The 22,247-nt window shown below is 42.6% G+C and overlaps 2 protein-coding genes and 2 non-coding genes across 9 annotated transcripts in view; 2 read left to right on the top strand and 2 right to left on the bottom strand.

The window, feature by feature from the left end:
• Positions 1-9,051, bottom strand: part of NCOA2 (nuclear receptor coactivator 2) — a 286,213-nt gene extending 277,162 nt beyond the window's left edge. For 2 of the 6 annotated variants that reach the window (XM_025265267.3, XM_025265276.3), the window contains exon 1: positions 8,205-8,369. The gene's annotated coding sequence lies outside the window, so the exon portion shown is untranslated. Of the gene's footprint in view, positions 1-6,626; positions 6,808-7,807; positions 7,934-8,204; positions 8,371-8,406 lie in introns of those variants that run through there. The other 4 variants (XM_025265270.3, XM_025265272.3, XM_025265275.3 and 1 more) reach the window with 4 other exon arrangements.
• On the top strand, positions 235-7,464 carry LOC112579060 (basic proline-rich protein-like). Its single transcript, XM_045162759.1, has 2 exons — positions 235-286; positions 6,488-7,464. The coding sequence occupies exons 1-2, from the start codon at positions 235-237 to the stop codon at positions 7,462-7,464; spliced, it is 1,029 nt and encodes a 342-aa protein (XP_045018694.1).
• A 3,941-nt stretch (positions 9,052-12,992) lies between the features above and the next one.
• On the top strand, positions 12,993-13,099 carry LOC112579246. Its single transcript, XR_003103745.3, has one exon. It is a non-coding gene; the product is annotated as a U6 spliceosomal RNA (small nuclear RNA).
• A 6,836-nt stretch (positions 13,100-19,935) lies between these two features.
• On the bottom strand, positions 19,936-20,041 carry LOC112579263. Its single transcript, XR_003103762.1, has one exon. It is a non-coding gene; the product is annotated as a U6 spliceosomal RNA (small nuclear RNA).
• Between the last annotated feature and the right edge of the window lie 2,206 nt (positions 20,042-22,247).

The raw sequence follows: 22,247 nt of genomic DNA, 5'->3' as shown, positions 1-22,247 counted from the left end.
AGTAGCCCATGGGGTCACAAAGAGTAGGACACAACTGAGCGACTAACACTTTCTCTTTTTCCCCCCACTTCCAGGGGCAAAGGTCAGCCAGAAGCAATGGGAACTCCCAGGACCCTGTCACACTCTGCAAGTTAAGCCTTGGGAGATGTGGGATCACATTTCCTGAGGATCCACTAAATGAGTAACAGAAAATACCACACATTATGTGTTCATCTCTGACAAGAGGGCTTCAGAATGGCAGCTAGAACACTGAAAGCAGTGCCTGCTGATCCCCACACGTGCACAGGTGAAGAGTTCCCTGAATGCTCTCCTGGCTCCCTGAAAACAATTGAGCAGACAGAAGAATTCCACAAATAGCAGAGCACAAGTCAGATGACTGAATATATTATCAGCCTCCTTCGGGGACTACAATGTCGCAACACCGAGTCACCCATGCTACATGGGTTGCAAAAAATCTGCCAAACATGCATCACACAAACCACCAGCTAACAGCTAAACGTGCTACGATTAAATATGTTACAGAAATACCAGTGTTTCATCCGTCCAAAACCTCTACCCCATAAAAGGTTCTCTCCATCTCTTTTCTGCCTCTCCCCCACATTCAAGTTTTCTCAAGTTGATTTTCTGAGCTTCTTATTGTGAGAAACAATATGGGACCTGAGTGTGCCTTTACAAAATACATCCCTACCCCTGTCCCTTTCCCTCGTGGGGAATGACTGATCCATGCTTTCCACAAGGACTGGATGGCACACATCCACGTGAGGCTACAAGGAGGTGTAGTTGGCCAGCTCACTTGTCAGGGAGGCAGGGCTAAGGGGCAGCGCTGGCCTGGGTTCAAATTCCTCTCCAGCACTCGGGCTGTGTGACCTCTAGCAGGTTATTTGACAGCTTTGTGCCTCCACTTCCTGAACTGTGAAAGCGGAGTGACAAGAGTGCCTCCCTGGCTGCGTTCCAGTGAGAGCCAGACAGGAGTAGTAAAGGGCACCAGGTTTTAAGTGAGCACTCAGTTAAAGATTACCTGTTTTTCACTTCATCCATTTCCATTCGTATTTTTTGAAAATTAAAAGACAAGAAAGAATCCTGCAATTTAGGACCTGTTAAATACTGGGCTGATGACTAAAAAATCTGGAGACTCTCTGTAGGTCTTAAGGTAAGTATCTGGCCAGGTGTAGGCCTGCCTGGAGGCAAGGGTTTGGGAGAGCTACTGCTGCTACTGCTAAGTCTCTTCAGTCGTGTCCGACTCTGTGCGACCCCATAGATGGCAGCCCACCAGGCTCCCCCGTCCCTGGGATTCTCCAGGCAAGAACACTGGAGTGGGTTGCCATTTCCTTCTCCAATGCATGAAACTGAAAAGTGAAAGTGAAGTCGCTCAGTCATGTCCGACCCTCAGCGACCCCATGGACTGCAGCCTTCCAGGCTCCTCCGTCCGTGGGATTTTCTAGGCAAGAGTACTGGAGTGGGGTGCCATTGCCTTCTCCGTGGGAGAGCTACAGGCCTACAGAATTTGCAGGACTGGGTCTATTCAAACCTATTCATCCTTTTTACACCAGACTGGGAGTCTTACAAAAACCTGCAAACATTGCTTTATCAGATCCTTAATAGGAAGATGTTCTCGGACTCACCATCCCCTCTGAAATTTATAGTGCTTCCCCACTTGTTGGTCAAGGTTCATTTTTCCCCAAAGTTTTGCTCAGAGGCACAGCGACTTACTCCCCTTCAAAGTTCATCTCCTGGAAAGTGAGGGTAACTTCTACTTCACAGGATGTGGGCAAGAATGAAATAAGGCAGCATGCCTCAGAGAGCCCCTAGCAGGTTGACGGCACTCAGTGAGAGATGCTATTATCACTTCTGTTGCTGCTCTGCCAATACAGATGTTTTGGCGAGAGCAAGAGTGAGTTACGTTTAGAAAAACTGACCACGACAGCAGAATACCTGTGAAGGGCTGTGCAAGGGAGACTTTCCACCCTTTAGAAAACTAGGGTGGTTAAGACCCAGGATTTGTTACTCTTCAAAGCAGCGACAAGACACAAACAATCCACAGAAATCAGAGGTCACTGCCTGCCCTGTCACCTTTACCCAACTACAGATCGTCATGCTGACCACACACAATATGATTTCAGGAGAAATAAAACTAGTTATAAATATTCATACCTTTATTAAAGGAAATCTATTTCTTCATAAGCTAATCAGTCAAGGGGACATTTAACAGTCTTTTTACTATAAACATTATAATCCTATTTTCAGGGTGGGGGGAAACCTAAACTCAAATTAAAGCAGAATTATCTGACTCTGTTATATAATTAAAATTACACATTAAAAGAAAAGCAGATCTTTAGTTTGAAAGCAAATCAAACATCAGAGTGGACACGTCCCTCCGCAGCCCCTCCCCCACAAAAAATAAAAAAATCATCACCCACTGTGTGTTCCCCCTTTAATCAGAGGATTCTGGCAGTAAACTACCAAAGCTGGGACACTCAAAACTCATCAAATAACATGAGTAAATGAACAAAACAACGGTTAAATGAGGCAGGAATGCAATAACAAGATCTAAAAAGCCCAAAATGAGAGTTAAGTTGGCCATGGGGAACTCCATCGGGAACTCTTAATAGTTCATAACTGACTGCCTAAAAAACATAAATTCTGCCAGAATTAACAGGCTAACTTCAACTCTTCATGTGCATCTGTCAACTGACACTCAAAGTAAAAATTTTTTTTCTTCAGAACCTTTAACTATTAATAACTATTTAATTATTGCTAATAAGGTCTACCTATCAGCACCTCCCCTCTTTCTTCCTTAAAATTGTCTATGTCCAAAAGTAAGTAAGTCAAATACTTCCGTAGGTTCCCTGCTTGTTTAATACATCTCTGCTAAGTCACTTCAGTTGTGTCCGACTCTGTGCGACCCCAGAGACAGCAGCCCACCCGGCTCTGCCATCCCCGGGACTCTCCAGGCAAGAACACTGGAGTGGGTTGCCATTTCCTTCTCCAATGCATGAAAGCGAAAAGTGAAAGTGAAGTCGCTCAGTCGTGTCCGACTCCTAGCGACCCCATGGACCGCAGCCCACCAGGCTCCTCTGTCCATGGGATTTTCCAAGCAAGAGGACTGGAGCGGGGTGCCATGAATACATCTCTAGAAGTTTACAAATAGGGAACCAACTGAAAACTGTCCTAGAGTCGATGTTTCCACAATTGCATTATGTCATCACAGCCGCTGGAAGCCAGAAATATGGTCACTGATGAACATTTCATAGGATAAGTACATAAAATCTTTGCTGTAAGAGCCAAGAGTATTATAATCTATCTGCAGACCGTGTAGTTATTTAATTCCAGATACCCTCATAGCACAATTTTTGATTTCCACTCTTCTCCATAATCACCCTTGCCTCAGTTTTATAACAGCAAAGTAAACTACACAAGTTTCTAAAGTATCCACAAAAGTCAGATTCTCACTTCTGTTTAGAAATTACTATCTAGAATCCATAAAGTATGTATTGTCTTTATACTGTCTGAATTGAGGGCCTGTGACACTAAATCCATATTGCACGGCTTTTCCAGACATTACTTTTAATAGACTTTAAAAAGTAATATGACATAATATTCTTTCTACAGTTAGGAATTCATAAACCCTTCTGCAAGCCTGTAAAAACAAAAAAGGAAATAAACACAAATGCTAAAATTGTTTTTGTTGAAAAAACAAGGCGTTTAGAGGTAAAATTAACTCGACATGTGAAAGTGTATTAAAAAACTGAGTAAGGGGTTTGTTCTGTTTTTTCTTAAATGGTTTTCATTATTAGTTTGTAAACAGTCTGATTATTTCATTGCAGGAAAGATCCTGATTCACTGCTCATTTTATGATTTACTGTAATAAAAGATCAACACCTTAAAGCAACTGACTTATACTCTCCCTCCTATTCTCTTCATTTAAAATTGATACAGCATGCAATAACATAAATGACCAAAACTATAAACACAAAATACTGAAAAATGAGTAATGACTTCAAAAGTGGTTTTGCCATAAAAATAGCAAAGCACTAATCATGCATTTAAATATAATACCAATCACAACAAATGGTCAAAATATCAAATAAAGATACACTGTGCATTTCAGAAAACTAACTTCTAGAAAAACTGTTTAAAGAGCACCCTTTTAAAATCCAAAACAACACATTTTTTTCTAAAAAATCCAAGCTGTCGATTTAATGGGTCACCTTTTCAATCGGGTGTGATATGAAACAGCTAAGGTACTGAATCCTTAAATACAGGGTATATATTAAAGAACTGCTCATTGGTCCTTGTTTCTAATGTGCGCAAAGCTTTAATAAGATATAACTAGAGGGAGGTTCAAGACAGAGGGGACATATGTACATCTATGGCTGATTATGTTGATGTATGGCAGAAACCAACAAAATATTGTAAAGCAATTATCTGCAGATTAAAAATAAATTAAAAAAAAAGATATATCTAAAGATAAAGCCAACCAAGGAGCACTGCCCCTTTACGGCCTCACACCGCAGCCCAAGTTCCCCTCCGATCCTGACATTTTAGCTTGCTCATAAAACACTCCTCTAACACAGAGCAAAAGTCATGTAAATGATATGTAACCAATGAAGGATTAAAATCAGAGCTAATCTATCTAACAAATATTAAATTCGTAATTGGTGAGCTCTTTTTCTATCCTCTGCTTCAGTATCCTAACATCTACAACTCCTCTGTTAAGACTGAAATTCCCAGGAGGAGGAAGGCTCAGCTCCAGTCTGCAAGCACACAATGGAATCACAGCTGACGACGCACATCTTTTTCTAGATGTCTCCATATGCTTGAGAGGATTTTTTTTTCCCCTAGCCAGGCATTAGGGGACTTGCTACTCACTGCCACTAAGAATCTGAAAACAGTCTCAAGGATTATTGTGGAGAAGGAGTAAAATAATGTGTTGCTCTTGAGCATACAAAAGGCACACGTCAGAGTGGCCTTCAGGAACTAAATTAACTAATGACGGGGTAGTTTTGCATGCTGTCAAATTCTGAACGTTGTTTAATTTATAATTCTCCCTACTTCTGGCAGCTAAATGTTTGTTTTATAGTCACAGTTTTTACTACTGTATCACTAAAACAACACCTCAAGGGCTACAACAAAATGCGATTAATTTTTGTCTTCATGAACACTTACAATTATAATGGATTGGGAATTCACATTATGAATCTGAAAACGGTATATTACACAGAGCACATTGATAAAGTGTGGTAAACACTGTTCCCTAAAAACCCTAAATCCCCTAAAAAGCCCCCTCAAATCTTTCTTAGTAACACCAAATTATTAAAAGCCTGAGAAAGCAGTATGCATAAGTAATCATGCACATAAAATGCCTCAAAAAGAAAAAAAAGTCCCAAGATTAAATTCATAGGATACTCATCACAAAATGAATAGATGCATTCTCAAGTTAACATTACTCATCTTTTGAACTCCCAAAGATTCTACAAATTCCAGTTGGGAAAAGGAGTCTTGCTGCTGTCAGTGTGCACTAACCTCCCCAACAAAGAGTAGCACAAGAGCGCGCACGCACACACACACACACACACACACACACACACACACAAAGCATAGCAGCAGCAGCTGCCGTCTTTTTAAAAGACTGCTATTCCTGCAGAGCAACCTATGATCTTTACAAAGAACCAAAGACCTATCCTCCCATTCTGAAAAGTTAAAGAGTTGTGTAAGTCACTAGACTGCACCCAACAGTGTATAACAACCAAAGATGTCTCCTAACCTTGCAAACACCAAAAAAGTACCCACACACTGAACCATTCACTAGTGTTTAAGCAAACTAATTTATTTTTAAGAATCTTTTGTGTGGGAGTAATCTGGCAAACTACATTTATTCACTTTTTTTCTGTAGACAAATATTCTCTGACTGGCTTGCTCCTTAAATATCAACGCTTTAGGTTGCAAACAGTGATGCTTTGGTTCCTAACTTCATGTTGTTTACTCAAGAGAAAAAAATAAAAATGCATACCATAAACTACAACTTTTTTTTTTAATGTCATCCCAACGCCTAACTTCCAAGTGCACTTTGGAAACTGGCGCTCTAATTAATCAAGGAACCAGTGAAGCCATTACAAACAATGATGCTTAACACTCCCAATAATCAATTGACGTGAAGCTTTTCCGATGCCTTCGTTTTCAGAGCAGACTTTCAAATTTCATTGTCTCCACGCTGGAGTAGCTATGTGAAACTGAGACAGAGGTAAACAGATAACTCCTAGGATCGTTAGCACGTAAACCGAGCGCTGAGGTTCGGAACGCGATCACTACAATATATGCCATTTTAGAAACGGGCCTCGGACAGTTACTGCCACATCCTAAGTGCCTTTAGACTTCGTTGTATCTAAGACAACGTCTCTGGTGGTACCAAAGCAATACAGTATCTCGTGCAATCTGCGTGCCTCCCCGGGTCGGAGCCCCTGTAAGTGACACTACCCCACGGATCTAGAAGTGGGTGACCAAGGATGTACAAGAGTGGATAGCTCTTGGCGTCTCCATGACTCCCCCGCCCCGCCTGCAACTCCGCTCCAACTGGTCCGGAAGAAGCCCCGCCCCCTTCCTTCCTCCGGTCCCCGCGATTGGCTTACCGACACCCGGCAGGTCAATTCCCCGCCTTCGACTGGCTCACTGCCCCATCAGTCACACGCAGCGAGATTCGGGTCGGTGGGAGGGGAAGGCAGTGGAGGAGGTGGACTGGGAGTGGGATTAGAGGACGAGGTGACGGAAGGAGGATGTTCAGGCTCGGTCCCCGGTTTGGGAAAGTTTCCCCTACGAGTGACAGACCCGGACGGCGTTAGGCCCGGTCCCGCTCAGAGCCGGTGCAGGACGCTCGGGTCCCTGATTCCCGCCCCTCGGTCCCGCAGGCCCCGGAAACCACTAGGGGGAGGGGGAAGAGGGAGGGACCAGCTAACCAGGGACCGACCCACCCCCGATCTCGGAAGAGGCGCCTCCGGGACTCCCCGGAGGGGCGGGGGGCGGGGAGCGCCGGCGCGCCGCGACGACCCCCCGCCCCCTCCCCCAGCAGCCCCCAGAGGCCCGAGAGAGCAGTGTCCCCGGGCCCGGGGCGTGACCGTCGCGAGCCGGCAGGGAGGGCCCCTCCCGCTTCCCGCCTGGGGCCCTGAGGGCCTGTCCCTTCAGGGGCGGGGAGATGGGGGAGCGAAGAGGGGGCGCTGGCGAGCCAACCCGGAACCTCCCGGCCCGCCTCCCGCCCCCAGCCCCGGCCCCTGCGCGCCTCCTGCACACACGCCCGCACCCAGAAAGTTAAGTCAGGGGCGAGCCCGGCTCGGCGCCGCCGCGCTCCGGCCCCCCGGCTCCCCGCCCCCACCGCGGCCCGGCCTGCTCGGCCCGAGCGCGCCGCCCGCCCCGCCCGCCGCAGCTCCTTCCCGTCGGCGCGCGGCGCCCCTCGCCCCCAGCCCCCGGCGCTGACACGGGCCGGGCCCGGCCACCGGGCCGCGGATCCCCTCTTCTCCCGATGTCTCACCCCGCCGGCCGCCCCTGACAAGGCGTTTCACCTTCACACACCCCCGAGCACTTCCCGAGTCCTGCCACCCCTCGCCCGGCTCCCACCCTGCGCTGCAGTCGCTCCGCGTTTCCATGAAAGAATGCACCTTCTCGGGCTTCACCTTCCCGTCTCTCTGCCTCGCGCCCCCCGAGGGCGCAGGAGACGCGCTCCCCGCCGACCCGCACCGGGCAGGGGCGCCGGGCGCCGGGGATCCTCCGGCGGGGGCCGCGCCCGCGCCCCCGGCCTCCGCCGCGCCTCGGCTCTCACCTCTTGGCCGGCGCCGCGGGCTGCAGCCTCCGCCCGCCTCGCGCTCCGGGACTCGTCTCCCGAGCTCTCGCAAAGCGCTGGAGCGCCTCCTTTCTCTCCCAGGGACTCCGCGTCTCCCCGCCGCTTCCCGCCCTCCCCACCCCTCCCCACCACCCCCCCAAGTCCCAACTCCCCAGCTTCACGGCGCCTCTCCGGGGTTGCAACTCCCGTTTTCCGCGCACCGGGGCAGCGGTTCCCCGCACACAAAACAGCCCTCTCGGCGGCGCGCGGCTCTACCCGGCTCGGCGCAGGAAGGGCGATCGCGGCCGGGGGGTGGGGACGCGGCGCCCCCCGCCCGTCCGCCGCCCGCTGCCCGCCTCCAGCCCGCCCTCGCGGCCCCCAGGGAAGGAGCGGTTACCGGCTCGGGTCGGTCACGCCGTCAGGTGCCGGCTGCCGTCGGCGCTGACCTTCGCCGCCGAAGCCGTGGCTGAGGCTGCGGCCGCCATGTTCCCGTGTTAATAACTGCTGCCTGGTTGTTTATTTCAATGGAGATCCTCCCCCAACTCCCTCCTCCTCCTCCTCCACCTCCTCCTCCTCCTCCTCCGCGTCTCCGCACTTGCCTAGAGACACACAGACCGCGCGAGCTCGCGATCAGGGGAGGGGGCTCGGGAGTCAGGCAGTCCCTCCCTCCGCCTCACGGGCCGTGGCCGCAGCCGAGTCCTGTCACTGGGGAAAGGACGGGGCGGAAACTTGCGTCCCGCGCCCCCGGGGAGGGGGCAAAGGTGGACGGAGGGTTCTCCCAGGAGCCGACCCTGGCCGCGGACTCTGTAGCATCTCCGTCGGCGCAGTCCTCTTAAGAAGACGACCCGGGGAGAGGTGAAGAGAGAAGGGAGAGGGGACAAAATGGGTGACGGTGGTAGCAGGGAGGGTGACCTATGGGTGACTGGAAGCGAGGGGAGAGTAAACAGATGACTCCATGGGAGGGCAAAGGGCAAGTGCCAAAAAAGCGAGCGTATGGGACCGGCTGGGGCTGCAGAGTGGAGGCAGTGGGATCTTGAGGTTGCAGACGGCCAGGCAGATGCCCCCGCACGAACATGGGGAGAACGCAGTGCCAGATTCGCCCCAGGAGGAGCCACCCGTCGGCGCTCTGCCTGCGCCCCTGGAGCAGCAGCCGGCACCCCTAGGGCGCACCTCGCACGCCCGCGTCTGCTGCTGCGCCCTGGAGGCGCCCGTTGTCCATCAGTTCTCCCCGGCTTCTAAGAGAATTGGCTTCTTCTCGGCGGTCGCCTCTGAAGAGGGGATGGAGGGGCGCGACCGAGCGAGGCGAGTTTAAAAGGGTGCCACCCAGCAGTTGCATGATAAAGCAAAAGTGCACACAGTGTAAATAGCCTGACCTGGTTGAGCATTCTCGTCACGACCTGAGTCACAAAAGTTTTTTTATTGAAAAGTCCACTTTCTAGACAGAAAGTGATGTTGGGGGGACGCGGGAGAGTTGCACTGAAGATTCAGAGAGAACCCTTGTAAAACTCACTCGGATCAGCTTTCTGCCTTGGAAAAGCAAGTTCTTCCCAACCCAGATACACTTGGTCAGGGAAAAAAAAAAAAAAAATGAACATTTGTTGAGCAAATTTCCTTATTTTTAGTCTTAAAATGAGAAAGGTCATTTGCCATGGATAATAACAGTGTTTATTGAACACATACTTATGTGTTCAGTCACTGGACTAAGTGATTTCTAGATTTTGATTCTCAAGCCTTACAAAGTAATACCATTTTTATCCTTCACACAAAAAATGAAGTTTAATGAAGTTTAAAGAAGTAGGGTCATAGAGCCAGGAAGTTGGAGAGGATTTGAACCAGGTTCTATCCGAATCCAGAGCCCACACTTTTAATGGTGACTTCAACCTCAAATTTGTGGGAGTACCACAAATTTTCTTTGGAGAAAGAAAAATATGTATGTATGTATGTATGTGTGTGTGTGTTTGACTATGATAGAAAATGTTTCCAAGTGCTAACAAATTGTTAGCACTGGAGAGTATGAGTGGGTGTGTAGTGGAATAGTAATTCACTATTATATATATAGTAGTAATATATTATATATATAATAGTAATTCACACTATAATGTTTGAAATGTTTGCATTCACCATGTATTAATTTCATAAATTTTTATAGATTATTTTAATTACATGGCAAACAGAATTAGACTTCTTGAAATCCCAAAGTTCTGAAAAAAATGGGGAAGAAATGGAAATGGACAGGGTTTTTTTATGACCTGTGTTCTTTCACAAATACTTGTCCAGTGTATTCCTATAATGAGGTAGTAATCACCTGAGGTCTGTCACATTGCTGGCCTCCCATTTCCTTTCTTGTCCTCACCCCCTTCTGGCTTTCTAGCTTTCCCTTTTTCTGGCAGAGGTCCAGAATTCATCATCCCCTGGAGCAGATTTCACACTTTCAAAAACCACCCATGATATCTGTGCAAATAAATGATTCCCCATTGTATTTCCATATTACTCAATAAAACTTACTCTAAGATGCCTGACTGTTTCTACAAAAATAAACAAAAAAAACCTGACAGCATAGCATAATGAGTTCCATCTCCAGCTGCTAATCAGTTGCTTCCAACCTGGAGGAATCCTATAACTTGTACTCTCTAGTACGGCCTCTGGGCTCCCTCAACACTTCACGCCATAGTTATAACAGTATTCTGTCTTGTACTGCAGTTGTTTATATATTTGTCTTTCTCTTTCACTAGATCGTAAGCTCTTCGGGACCCATGTCTTATTCTTGTTTTTACATGCTACAGCTCCTAACTTATTTAATGTTAACTGTTTATGTGAATCTATAAAATGTAAATGACGTTATCTGATCAATCTTCATGTTCATTTCCCCAACTCACCCTCCAATACCTTGCTCTTAAAACATATTTATGAAAAATGTTTTCAGTATTTTCAAAGAACTTAGATTTCTGTAAGACCTCAGAATAATTGTTTAGTAAAACCAGCCATAATTATTGGTGAATTATTGTGTGATAAGGTAACATGAAAAGGAAGAAAAGTAAATAAATTGACTTAGTTATTCAGTCAAAAAAAAAAATGAAAGCAAAGATATAGGAACTGTATATATTACCAACAGAGAACAACCCAATAAGGAAAAAAATGTGGGTGCAAATCGGAAAGGGGAAGGAAATTATTGAAATTTAGTTGAAGCAGAAACAACACACCATAGATAGATGAGGCAAGTAGATACAGCAAAAAGAAATGTCAGCCAAATCACAAATGCAACTTAAAAAAGAAAAATGATAATTTATATAGTTAACAATACACCTAAGAAAATCAGAACAATGTGAATACTACAGAACAAGAAATTCTATATTGTCTGCCTTCTCTTCCTCATTCAACTTCAAATTACTTACTTCCTTCATAGATAAGCTATATAAAAATTGGAAGATTCATTGTGATTTTTGTATTATTACTACTAGCATGCTTCATGATATAATGAGAGGTAATATGAGCTCCAAAGAATTGATGCTTTTGAACTGTGGTGTTGCAGAAGACTCTTGAGAGTCCCTTGGACTGCAAGGAGATCCAACCAGTCCATCCTAAAGGAGATCAGTCCCGGGTGTTCATTGTAAGGACTGATGCTGAAGCTGAAACTCCAATATTTTGGCCACCTCATGCGAAGACTTGACTCATTGGAAAAGACCCTGATGCTGGGAGGGATTGGGGGCAGGAGGAGAAGGGGACGACAGAGGATGAGATGGCTGGATGGCATCACCGACTGGATGCACATGAGTTTGAGTGAACTCCAGAAGTTGGTGATGGACAGGGAGGCCTGGCGTGTTGTGATTCATGGGGTCGCAAAGAGTCGGACATGACTGAGTGACTGAACTGAACTGAACTGAATATGGTGTGGTACACCATATTACACTATATTACAGATGATGATTGGATGGCATCACTGACTCAATGGACATGAGTTTGAGTAAACTCCAGAGTTGGTGATGGACAGGAAGGCCTGGTGTACTGCAGTCCATGGGGTTGCAAAGAGTTGGACATGATTGAGCGACTGAACTGAACTGAATATAGTGTGGTAAGAAGAGCTATTAAAGATAGGAAAACATATGAACTGGGCTTTGCTTCTTACCATGTGGATAAATATATCAGTTTCCTCATCTGTATGATTATTGGAAGACTCAAACAAAATGGTATAAATAAATGTGCTTTGTTAACTCTCAAGTTCTTTACACAAATAGAGTATTATTATGTTGACTAGATCTGTACATAGCACAGTTATCCCAGTGTTCAAATTATAAGAACAAAAAATATATCATTCATTATATTTAATATGTAATCACTGAAGGAGGGGATCAGTTAAGGCTAACTGACATTTGATTATTGAAAAAATCAATTGTTTGGCTAGGTATTTCATTCTTATTGTATGTGCTTTCCAAATCCCTTAAATATTATAGGTACCATAAATGTGTCTGATACAGGTCAAGCGTACTACATATATTTTTATTTCTCATCAAAGTAGGCATTATGTGTATTATTATTCTCATTTTATGTATGAAAATAATGAGGTTCCAGGAAATTAATTTATCCAAGATCATAGAGCTGTCTTTGCAGCATGGCTAAGAGATTGCACTAAAATTCTTTTCTCCATCACTAAAAATCTCTTCTACTCTAAGCAAAAGGTTATCTTCATCCTTATTTCCTCAGTACCTATAACAATTATCAAAACATAATGCATGCTCAGTAAGTGATTCTGAAATGAATGAATCAAAAATGCGGGGTTCGCATCAAACCACACTACACACAACAAGACTAAAATCACCACTACTATTTCTTTCCCACTTGAAAACACTTAATCTTTAATCACCTACAGAATACAATTCAAATTCTATACCTTATTTTCAAGACCATCTTGAATAAGTATGACCCAAACTTCTTTTTCTAGCAATGACAGCAACAAAAATTTTAATACACCCTCACTCATTCCACGGTGTTCTGAAAACAGGCTGACGTGAGTTTCAATCTTGGCTCTTACTAACTGTGTAAACTTAGGCAAGTTATTTAGACTCTCTGCAAATCCTATCCTGTGAAATAAGGTTAAGAAAATGAAAAGGGAGGAAGTAAAATCATCTTTTGTCACGTGACTGTGTACATCAAAAATTCAAAAGAACCTATAACTATTAAAGTAAATGTAGTGCTCGCTTCAGCAGCACATATACTAAAATTGGAACGATACAGAGAAGATTAGCATGGCCCCTGCGCAAGGATGACACGCAAATTCATGAAGCGTTCCATATTTTTAGGTGGATGAAACTGGAGCCTATTATACAGAGTGAAGTAAGCCAGAAAGAAAAACACCAATACAGTATACTAACGCATATATATGGAATTTAGAAAGATGGTAACAATAACCCTGTATATGAGACAGAAAAAGAGACACTGATGTATAGAACAGTCTTTTGGACTCTGTGAGAGAGGGAGAGGGTGGGATGATTTGGGAGAATGGCATTGAAATATGTATAATATCATATATGAAACGAGTCACCAGTCCAGGTTCGATGCATGATACTGGATGCTTGGGGCTGGTGCACTGGGAGGACCCAGAGGGAGGGTATGGGGAGGGAGGAGGGAGGAGGGTTCAGGATGGGGAACACATGTATACCTGTGGCAGATTCATTTTGATATATGGCAAAACCTATACAATATTGTAAGGTTAAATAAAATAAAATAAATAAAGTAAATATAAAAGGTCATTAGTCAGAAATATTATAAATTATATTTCTATATATTAGGAAGGAACAATTAGAAAATGACATTTTTCAAAATATCATTTACAAAACATAAAAAGCATCAAATACTTCGGAAAATATTTAACCAAAGATAACCAAAGAAAACTAAAAACAATGCTGACAGAAATTTACAAAGGCCTAGATAGAAGGAGAGATGTGTAGACTTGATATTGTTAAGATGTCATCTCTCCCCAAATTGATCTTTAGATTCATTACCATTCCAATCAAGATTCTGGCACATCTTTTTAGCAAAAATTGAGATGCTAATTCTAAAATTTATATGGAGATATATATATTATCTAGAACAGCCAAGATGAACTCAAAAACAGGTTGGATAATTTACACTACTGATTTCAATAATCACTGGAGAGCTACAATAATGAAGACGGTGAGAGACTTTATATTCTTGGGCTCCAAAATCACTGCAAATGGTGACTGCAGGCATGAAATCAAAAGATGCTCCTTGGAAGAAAAGTCCTAGACAGCATATTGAAAAGCAGAGACACTATGTTGCCAACAAAGTTCTGTCTAGTCAAAACTATGGTTTTTCCAGTGGTCATGTATGGATGTGAGAGTTGGACTATAAAGAAAGCTGAGTGCTGAAGAATTGATGCTTTTGAACTGTAGTGTTGGAGAAGACTCTTGAGAGTCCCTTGGACGGCAAGGAGATCCAACCAGTCCATCCTAAAGGAGATCAGTCCTGGGTATTCATTGGAAGGACTGATGTTGAAGCTGGAACTCCAATACTTTGGCTAACTGATGCGAACAACTGAATCATTGGAAAAGACCCTGATGCTGGGAAAGATTGAAGGCAGGAGAAGGGGACAGAAGAGGATGAGATGGCTGGATGGCATCACCAACTCAGTGGACGTGAGTTTGAGTGAAGTCCAGGAGTTGATGACGGACAGGGAAGCCTGGCATGCTGCAGTCCACAGGTTCGCAAAGAGTCGGACATGATTGAGAACTAAACTGAATATTGGTGTAAGAATAGACAAACAGATCAATGGAACAGAATAGAGAATCCAGAAATAGACCCCCAAATTTACAGTCAATTGATTTTTTACAAAGTTGTCAAATTCAACAAAGAAAAAGTCCTGTCAATAAATAAGACTGGGACAACTAGATAGAAGTATGGAGAAAATGAATACTGACCCTCCTCATGTCGTTACACACAAGAATGAATTCAGACTGATCATAAACCTAGATGTAAAAGCTAAAACCACCCGCTAGAAAAAAACATGGGTTAGTAAGTATCTTTAAAACTTCGGGGTAGACAAAGATTTTTTTTTTTTAACAGAACTTCAATGACACTAATCAGAAAAGAAAAATAAATGATAAATTGGACTTTATTAAAATGATAAACTTCTCATCAAAAAATACCACAGAGGAAGTGCATAAGTAGTACATGGATGGGGAGAATATATCTGCAACACACAAATCTGGCAAAGTACCTGCACCCAGAGTAAGCAAAAAAACACCTCTAAATTAATTTTTTTAAACAAATCCAATTACAAGATGGAAAAAAGACTTATAAAGGCACCTTACAAAAGTATGTGAATGGTTGATAAACACAAGAAAAGATACTCCAAGTCATTAGTCATCAGGGAACTAAGGCAAATTAAAACCATGGGAGATAGGACTTACCCTCTAGAATAGCTAAAATTATAAAAGCTGACCGTCCCTGGTATTGGCAAGAATATGGAGCAATTGGAAGTCATTTATTGCTGGCAGGACTATGCAAACACTTTGGAAAACAGGGTGGCACTTCCTCTTATACTAACTATATGACCCAGCAGTTCTACTCCTAAGTATTTACCTAAGAAAATATTGATCTGAATCATGATTACATTTTGACAATGGTTTGTCAAACTTCACTGAGTAGTACACTTTGGATTTATGTATTTTGCTATCAGTAAATTATACCAGAACAGATTACTATTGACATTTTTTAATGCAATAAAAGAGAAGTTCCTCAATATAATTAATTGTATATACAAAAAGTCTATAACAAATGTCATACTCAATGGTGAAACATTTAGAGCTTCTCCTAGAGATTGGGATAGAGAATTGGAAATAGAATGCCCAGTATTATCATTTGTATTCAGTATTGTACAGGAGATTCTAGTCAATGTGGTAAGGAAAGAAAAATGATGTAACTATCACTAAAGGAAGAAATAAAAGTTCCCCAGGTGGCTCAATAGTAAAGAACCAACCTGCCAGGAGACACAAGAGACACCGCTTCTGCCGCTGGGTTGGGAAAATCTCCTGAAGAAGGAAATGGCAACCCACTCCAGTATTCTTGCCTGGAAAACCCCATGGCCAGAGGAGCCTGGTGGGCTACAGTCCAGGGGGTCACAAAGAGTTAGACACAACTGAGCACACACCAGGAAGAAATAAAACTGTCATTGTTTGCAGATGGCATGAATGTTTATGTAGAAAATCCAAAAGAATCAATGAACTGCTAGAATTAAGTTTTAGAAGATCTCTGGAACAGAAGGTAAATATACAAAATACAATTGCTTTAAAAAATATTTTAGAGCAGTTTTATGTTCACAGTAAAATTGATTGGCAGGTCTAGAGATTTCCCATAAACTCCCCTCCCCCACACATACACTGCTCCCCAATTATGAACATCCCCCACCGGAGTGGTATGTTTGTTACAACACAATTGCATTTTTATATATTTTAGAAACAGAAAATGAAAACTTGAAATGTAAACTGAAAAGCTGTTTTGCAGTATCCATTAAAGCTGAGTATTTCTGCTTTATGACCCAGTAATTCCACTCCTATTTCCAGTAGAATTCAGTGACAGATGAATGAATAAACTACAGTATTTTTTGCACAATGGAATACTACATAAAAGTGAAAATGAATGAGTGAATGATAAAAAAGAAAATAATACAGTACAATATGAGAATCACAGCACACTTGTGGACTCTAATAAGTAAGAACTGGTCAGCTGTTGATCTCATCTCACTTAACACAAAAGTTCATGTGGGTAGGTTGACAGGGAGTCTTAGAACAGGATGTAGGTTCTAGATCATAATCTAAACCCATAAACAGTGTTACTTAAACACTTGGTTATTTGGTTGGTTGGTTGATTGGTGACATCTTTTTATTTGGCAACCCACTTTAGTATTCTTGCCTGAAAAATCCTGTGGACAGAGGAGCCTGGTAGGCTGCAGTCCACAAGGTCGCAAAGAGTCAGACAAGACTGAGTGACTAAGCATGTAAGGATATAACCTAAAAATTGCCATGTTAACCTTTTTTAAGTGTACAATTCAGTGGCATTAAGTACATGCACACTGTTTTCAACCACTACCCATCTCCAGAACGTTCTCATGGAAATATTCTGGACATGGTATTAAGGACTCAGTTTCCAACTCAAGGAATTTCTAAGATCCCATGTATCAGGGAGCTAAAGCACACTCAGAGAGAAAAAAGCTTCCTTCAGTTAAGATGCAAGATTTTTATAAAATCCTGGGTGTGAAGGGGAATGTCTGTGTTCAGTGTTAGCTAGGACAGAAAAATACCTTCATCAAAAAGAATGCATCTGAATAGCGACTCTTCTTCCTTAGAACCGTCTTCTTGCTTCTTTTGAAACAGGCTTCTGTAAATGTGGACCACTTGACAAATAGTGCTACTCACCACAGAGCTCTCATTCTAGCAATATTTCTTGGGCTTTAAAATATAACACTCTGTTTTTATTCAAAACATTTACAGAGTCAATCGTTATATTTTAATTAGTCTATTATTTATGCATGTCAGTTTTTTACATCCTTGATGAAATGCCTATGCTTTTGGTTTATTTGTTTTAAGTTTTTTAGCTTTTATCCAAGATGATTATGAAGTTTCAGGCACACAACTACCTGAAAGATTGCCCCATCCTCAAACTAATTTCCTAGATCTTCACTGAGCAGTAGGCATGTGGATATTTGTTATTCTTTATAGCTGTCGCACCTGTTAGAAATATTATTTTGTGTGTATTCAGTATTTAATAAAATCAACTTTTAAACATTCCTTCTGTGTTATATATTTTACTTAAGCATATTCTTTTGTTACAAAATGAGAAAAGCTAATACTTAGATCTCGTATTTCTTTTGGACTAAATTTTAAAATAAACTACTAATACTGTATACTTTCTAATACACTCAATCCCTGGCTTACATATGGCCAGGGCCAACCAACCACCAAGACTGGCAAGATTTTTACTTGACTGAAGTTCCCTTCTCTTTTTGCCTCTCCCTAGAGTTTTTCCCACTCATGTTTCCTCTTCTCCCTCGCTATTTTAAGCCTCACATGCAGCTTTTATTTTCTCCTCATTAACAGTGGCTTCATCCACAACACCACCACTTCCTTGTATCTGAACTCTAGGCCTCTCAAGAGTTAGTTGTTTGTTTCAACCTCTACTGCCCTCCTAAGATAAAATACCAAGCACCGGTGAGTTTGAATACTCTTCTGTACTGTAACCACTAACCCCAAGACTCACCATTCTAATGTAGACACTCTTAACAGAGTGCCTTTCCAAATACAGCAGATTAAGTTCTAGTTTTCTACAGAAACATATACGATGGTTATGTTCTATTACTACGACTGTGTTATTTTCGATGTCATAGGTTTTAGCAGGGCAGCTCTGAGAATCTAAACCCCTTGCAAAACCTTGTTTCCATAGAAAAAATATGTTCTGCCTCATAACCAATCAATGAACAAGTAAACTTTTGAAATAAATCCATGAGGATTCCCTGTACTTTTCATCTGAGACTTCAAAGCCTTTCACAAAAACATCATTTTTTTTTTCTAAAAAAACAAAACAAAACAAAAAACACCATTTTGCCATAGCTAATGGTTATTAAAGGACTTGTTATGTTCACAACTAGGAAGTGTATATTAACAACCTTTGGACATGGAGTGCCAGAGATAATGCACAAATTATTACCAGGGGTATTGGATATGCTTCTTTCCATTTATTAATTCACTACACATTTATTGAGTTCCTGTTGTGTGCAAAGCTTTATTCTCGGTACTGGAGACCAAGTAACAAATAAGACAGGCAACAGCCCTATCTTAATGGAATTTACAAATCAAGTGGCTCATGCTTGGCACTTGGTGAGTATTTGTTGAATGAATGATTTAATGTGCCTAAAGAAAACCATTCGCATAGAATAAATATTTATGTTTTATAAAAATTAAGTGAAATCATTGAACAGAGGGGCAGCAGAATGCAGAATATAAATTAGACAGGGGAACGTGCTCCAGTGGGGCTTCCCAGTGCTTCAGTAAAGAATCTGCCTACAGTGCAGGAGATACAGGAGACATGGGTTCGCTCCCTGGGCCAGGAAGATCCCCTGGAGTAGGAAATGGCAGCCCACCCCAGTGTTCTTGCCTGGAGAATTCCATGGACAGAGGGAGCCTGGCGGACTACAGCCCATGGGGTCACAAAGAGTCAGACACGACTGAAGCGAGGTAGCACACAGGCCTCCTGTGTACAGCTGAAAGCGCACGAACTCCCTAGAAGAGGATCCAAAACCCCTGGGTGATGTTCACTCTTCTTGATATTCTTGTAACTTTATGATGTGAAGTTAACAATATTTAAATATTATGATTTAAAGTTAATACACACTAGGGGCTACAGTACGGACACTCGCATACCTAAAGCCTGTGCTCTGAAACTGAAGAAGGCCCTGCAATGAGAAGCACACACACCACAGCGAAGAGTGACCCCTGATCACCACAGCCAGAGAAAGTCCACGTGCAGCAGCAGACACCCGCCACAGCCAAAAAACGAAACGAACGAGTAAATAAATAAATCTTAAAATAAAGGTAATGCATTTTATGTTGTACGGTAAGGGGATGGGGAAGAAAACAAAAGTAGACAGACAGGTAGATACACACATACATACAGACACAAACCTACTCATACACACAAGCATATTCACAGCAAAAGAAAAGCGAGAAATACTTATAACAGTTACATCCTCATTTCTGTAACTGGTTACATGGCCATAGCTGGTATTGATAACTGTGTTCTTCCACTACCCATTACATATTCCTTTCATCCTCACCAAGCAACTTGGCTGGTTGTGGTTCTTTTCTCTCTCTCTCTCTTTTTTTTAAACTGAGATACAGTTGATATACAATATTATGTTTCAGGTATATGATCTGTCTGTGTATAGTGATACACAATTTTTCAAGGTTACATTCCATCCCTGGCCATTATGAAACATTGGCTATATTCCCAGTGCTCTACAGTATATTCTTGTAGCTTGTTTATTTTATACATAGTAGTTTGTACATCTTCATCGCCTTCCCTATCTTGCCCCTCCCCACTGGTAACCCCTAGTTTGTTCTAAAACTGTGGGACACTTCGTGAATTTGCGTGTCATCCTTGTGCAGGGCACATGTTAGTCTGCTCTGTATCATTCCAGTTTTAATATTTGTACTGCTGAAGCAGCACTGTTTGTGGTTTTTTACCCAGTAGAGTGACCCAGACCTTCTTTCACGAAGCAGCTGGGCCGTTAATAGAGCTGCCTGAATTAGACTGTTGTAGTTTTCCATTGACTTTAACCCAGGTTATGTTACTAAGAGAAGCCCTAACAGATCTCCTGAATTCTAGCCACACCCTTCCTTACCTCCATTGCTTGTAGCAGTTCAATTTCCCCTTGGCAATCAGGATCAGTTGCTCCAGCCATATAGTAACCTTCTTTTTTGCCTGTTAACTCAGAGGCTTGAGAAGCCCAAGTGGTCAGTTAACAGTCTTCACTTCCAGTTCTTGGAATCACTGCTCTGTCCCTGGTGGATACATTCCTCCATTTGAAACTAAGACCTCTAGACCAGCAGAACTTATGGTCACAGGGACAGGAAGCAAACTTTTTGCCAGTGGATCACTAGAGGTAGTAGTGAGGTGTTCCCCTGCCATTTCCACTCCTTGATTCTTAGACCCATCCCCATGAATTCTGGCTATGAGGGAAATATAGCATCATATACTGGTCACCAAGGTAGAGCATACACCACCTTCTGGAAAACCTGGCCTCGGTCCTATAAAGTAGTGACCCTGAGCTGTTCTTGTGTTTAACTTTGTCTTCAAAAGGACTTTCCACTATTCTGTCAAGCTAACTGCTTCAGGATGGTTGAAGAATAGAAATCTATGAGGGGAGACCACTGACACACTTCATTTGTCATAAACTGAGTTCCTCGTTCAGAAGCAATGCTGTGTAAAACCATGATGGTGGATAGGGTAGCCCATTCTGTGGCTACCAGTTCACTTCTTTCCCCAGAGATTCTTGTCATCGCCCATTCACTTCTTTCCCCAGAGATTCTTGTCATCGCCCAATGGGCTCATGAACAATGTAGTCATGGTGACAACATGGACTTCCATTAACCAAGGCCAACCTGGCTATGGCTACCAGAGAGTGTCCAGTCAGCCAGCTGTGGAGACTAACACCGAGTCCCCAGTATGGCACCATTCCTAGGGGGAGCAATCAGTTATCTGGTTGGCAGGTTGCTTACACTGGATCACTTTCATCATGGGAAGGCCAGTGTTGGGTATATTTGTTGTTGTTATTTGTTTATTTTTGGCTATGCTGCATGACTTGTAGCATCTTCGTTCCCCAACCAGGAATTGAACCTGAACCCCAGCAGTGAAAGCACCAAATCCTAACCACTGGACTGCCAGGGATTCCTTCTTTGCAATATTTTGCTTAACAACAACAACAACAACAAATATATATATATATAGAGAGAGAGAGCAATGAAACAGCAGTTATGACAGTCTAACTCAATTTTCTTTCATGACCAAAAATCTTGTACTCTATTAACAAAACAGTAGTTATAATAACCAAAAATGAAGAAGTCTTATACATAAATTGCTATTGGCCTGCAATGTAGGAGACCCGGGTTCAATCCCTGGGTTGGGAAGATCCTCTGGAGAAGGAAATGGCAACCCACTCCAGTATTCTTGCCTGGAGAATTCCATGGACTGAGGAGCCTGGCAGGCTACAATCCATGGGGTCACAAAGAGTCAGACATGACTGAGCGATTAACACAGATAAACGTACTATCAGCAATGAGGCACATCTGTAGTACTAAACTGAGTGCTATATTCAGTATGCTTTCCAGCATACTGTTGTCATTGCCAAGCTGAGAAATTTTGGATCCCCACAGGAATAATTTCAAGATTTCTTATAGTATGGTGGAATTTTGTAGGATTTTATAAAGAACAAGATAATCAGATTCTTTACTGAGTAAATTCTCCCAGTGTGTTTGGCTTGATTTCACTGTTGGCTTTTCTTTGATCTTTACTAGGTTTTTCATGCTAAATTTTAAATATGGACATTTTTGCAATTCTTTAAGTTTTATTTCCAGTCTGCTCCTTCCTAAAATTGTTTTTCAAATGAAACAAAATGATATATTTTATATAGCATATTTTAAATAATAATAAACAGATTTTTTGGTAATGGCATATATTTTCCAGTCTCATTCTATTATATACATTACTCTGCTTTTATTTTTCTTCCCTTTAATATATCATTAACTTGTGATATTCTTAAATACACTTTAACTCTATTTTGGAATGATTATGGTTTCTTCATGAGACATTTTTGAGTTTTTTTGCTCTTTTTCCTTTCCTACAAATTGTTTCTGTTCTACTCTTGGTCTGTCCC

This window comes from Bubalus bubalis, chromosome 15 (assembly GCF_019923935.1).
Source record: "Bubalus bubalis isolate 160015118507 breed Murrah chromosome 15, NDDB_SH_1, whole genome shotgun sequence".
Lineage (NCBI taxonomy): Eukaryota > Metazoa > Chordata > Mammalia > Artiodactyla > Bovidae > Bubalus > Bubalus bubalis.
Note: the sequence above shows the minus strand (reverse complement) of the source record. Positions and strands in the feature narration are given on the sequence as shown.

What these genes read in the sequence shown, in the direction of transcription:
- LOC112579060 (XM_045162759.1), top strand. Translation starts at nt 235, where the DNA reads ATGGCAGCTAGAACACTGAAAGCAGTGCCTGCTGATCCCCACACGTGC. An exon ending in TGATCCCCACACGTGCACAG is followed by an intron (nt 287 to 6,487) that starts GTGAAGAGTTCC and finishes CCACGGATCTAG; the next exon opens with AAGTGGGTGACCAAGGATGT.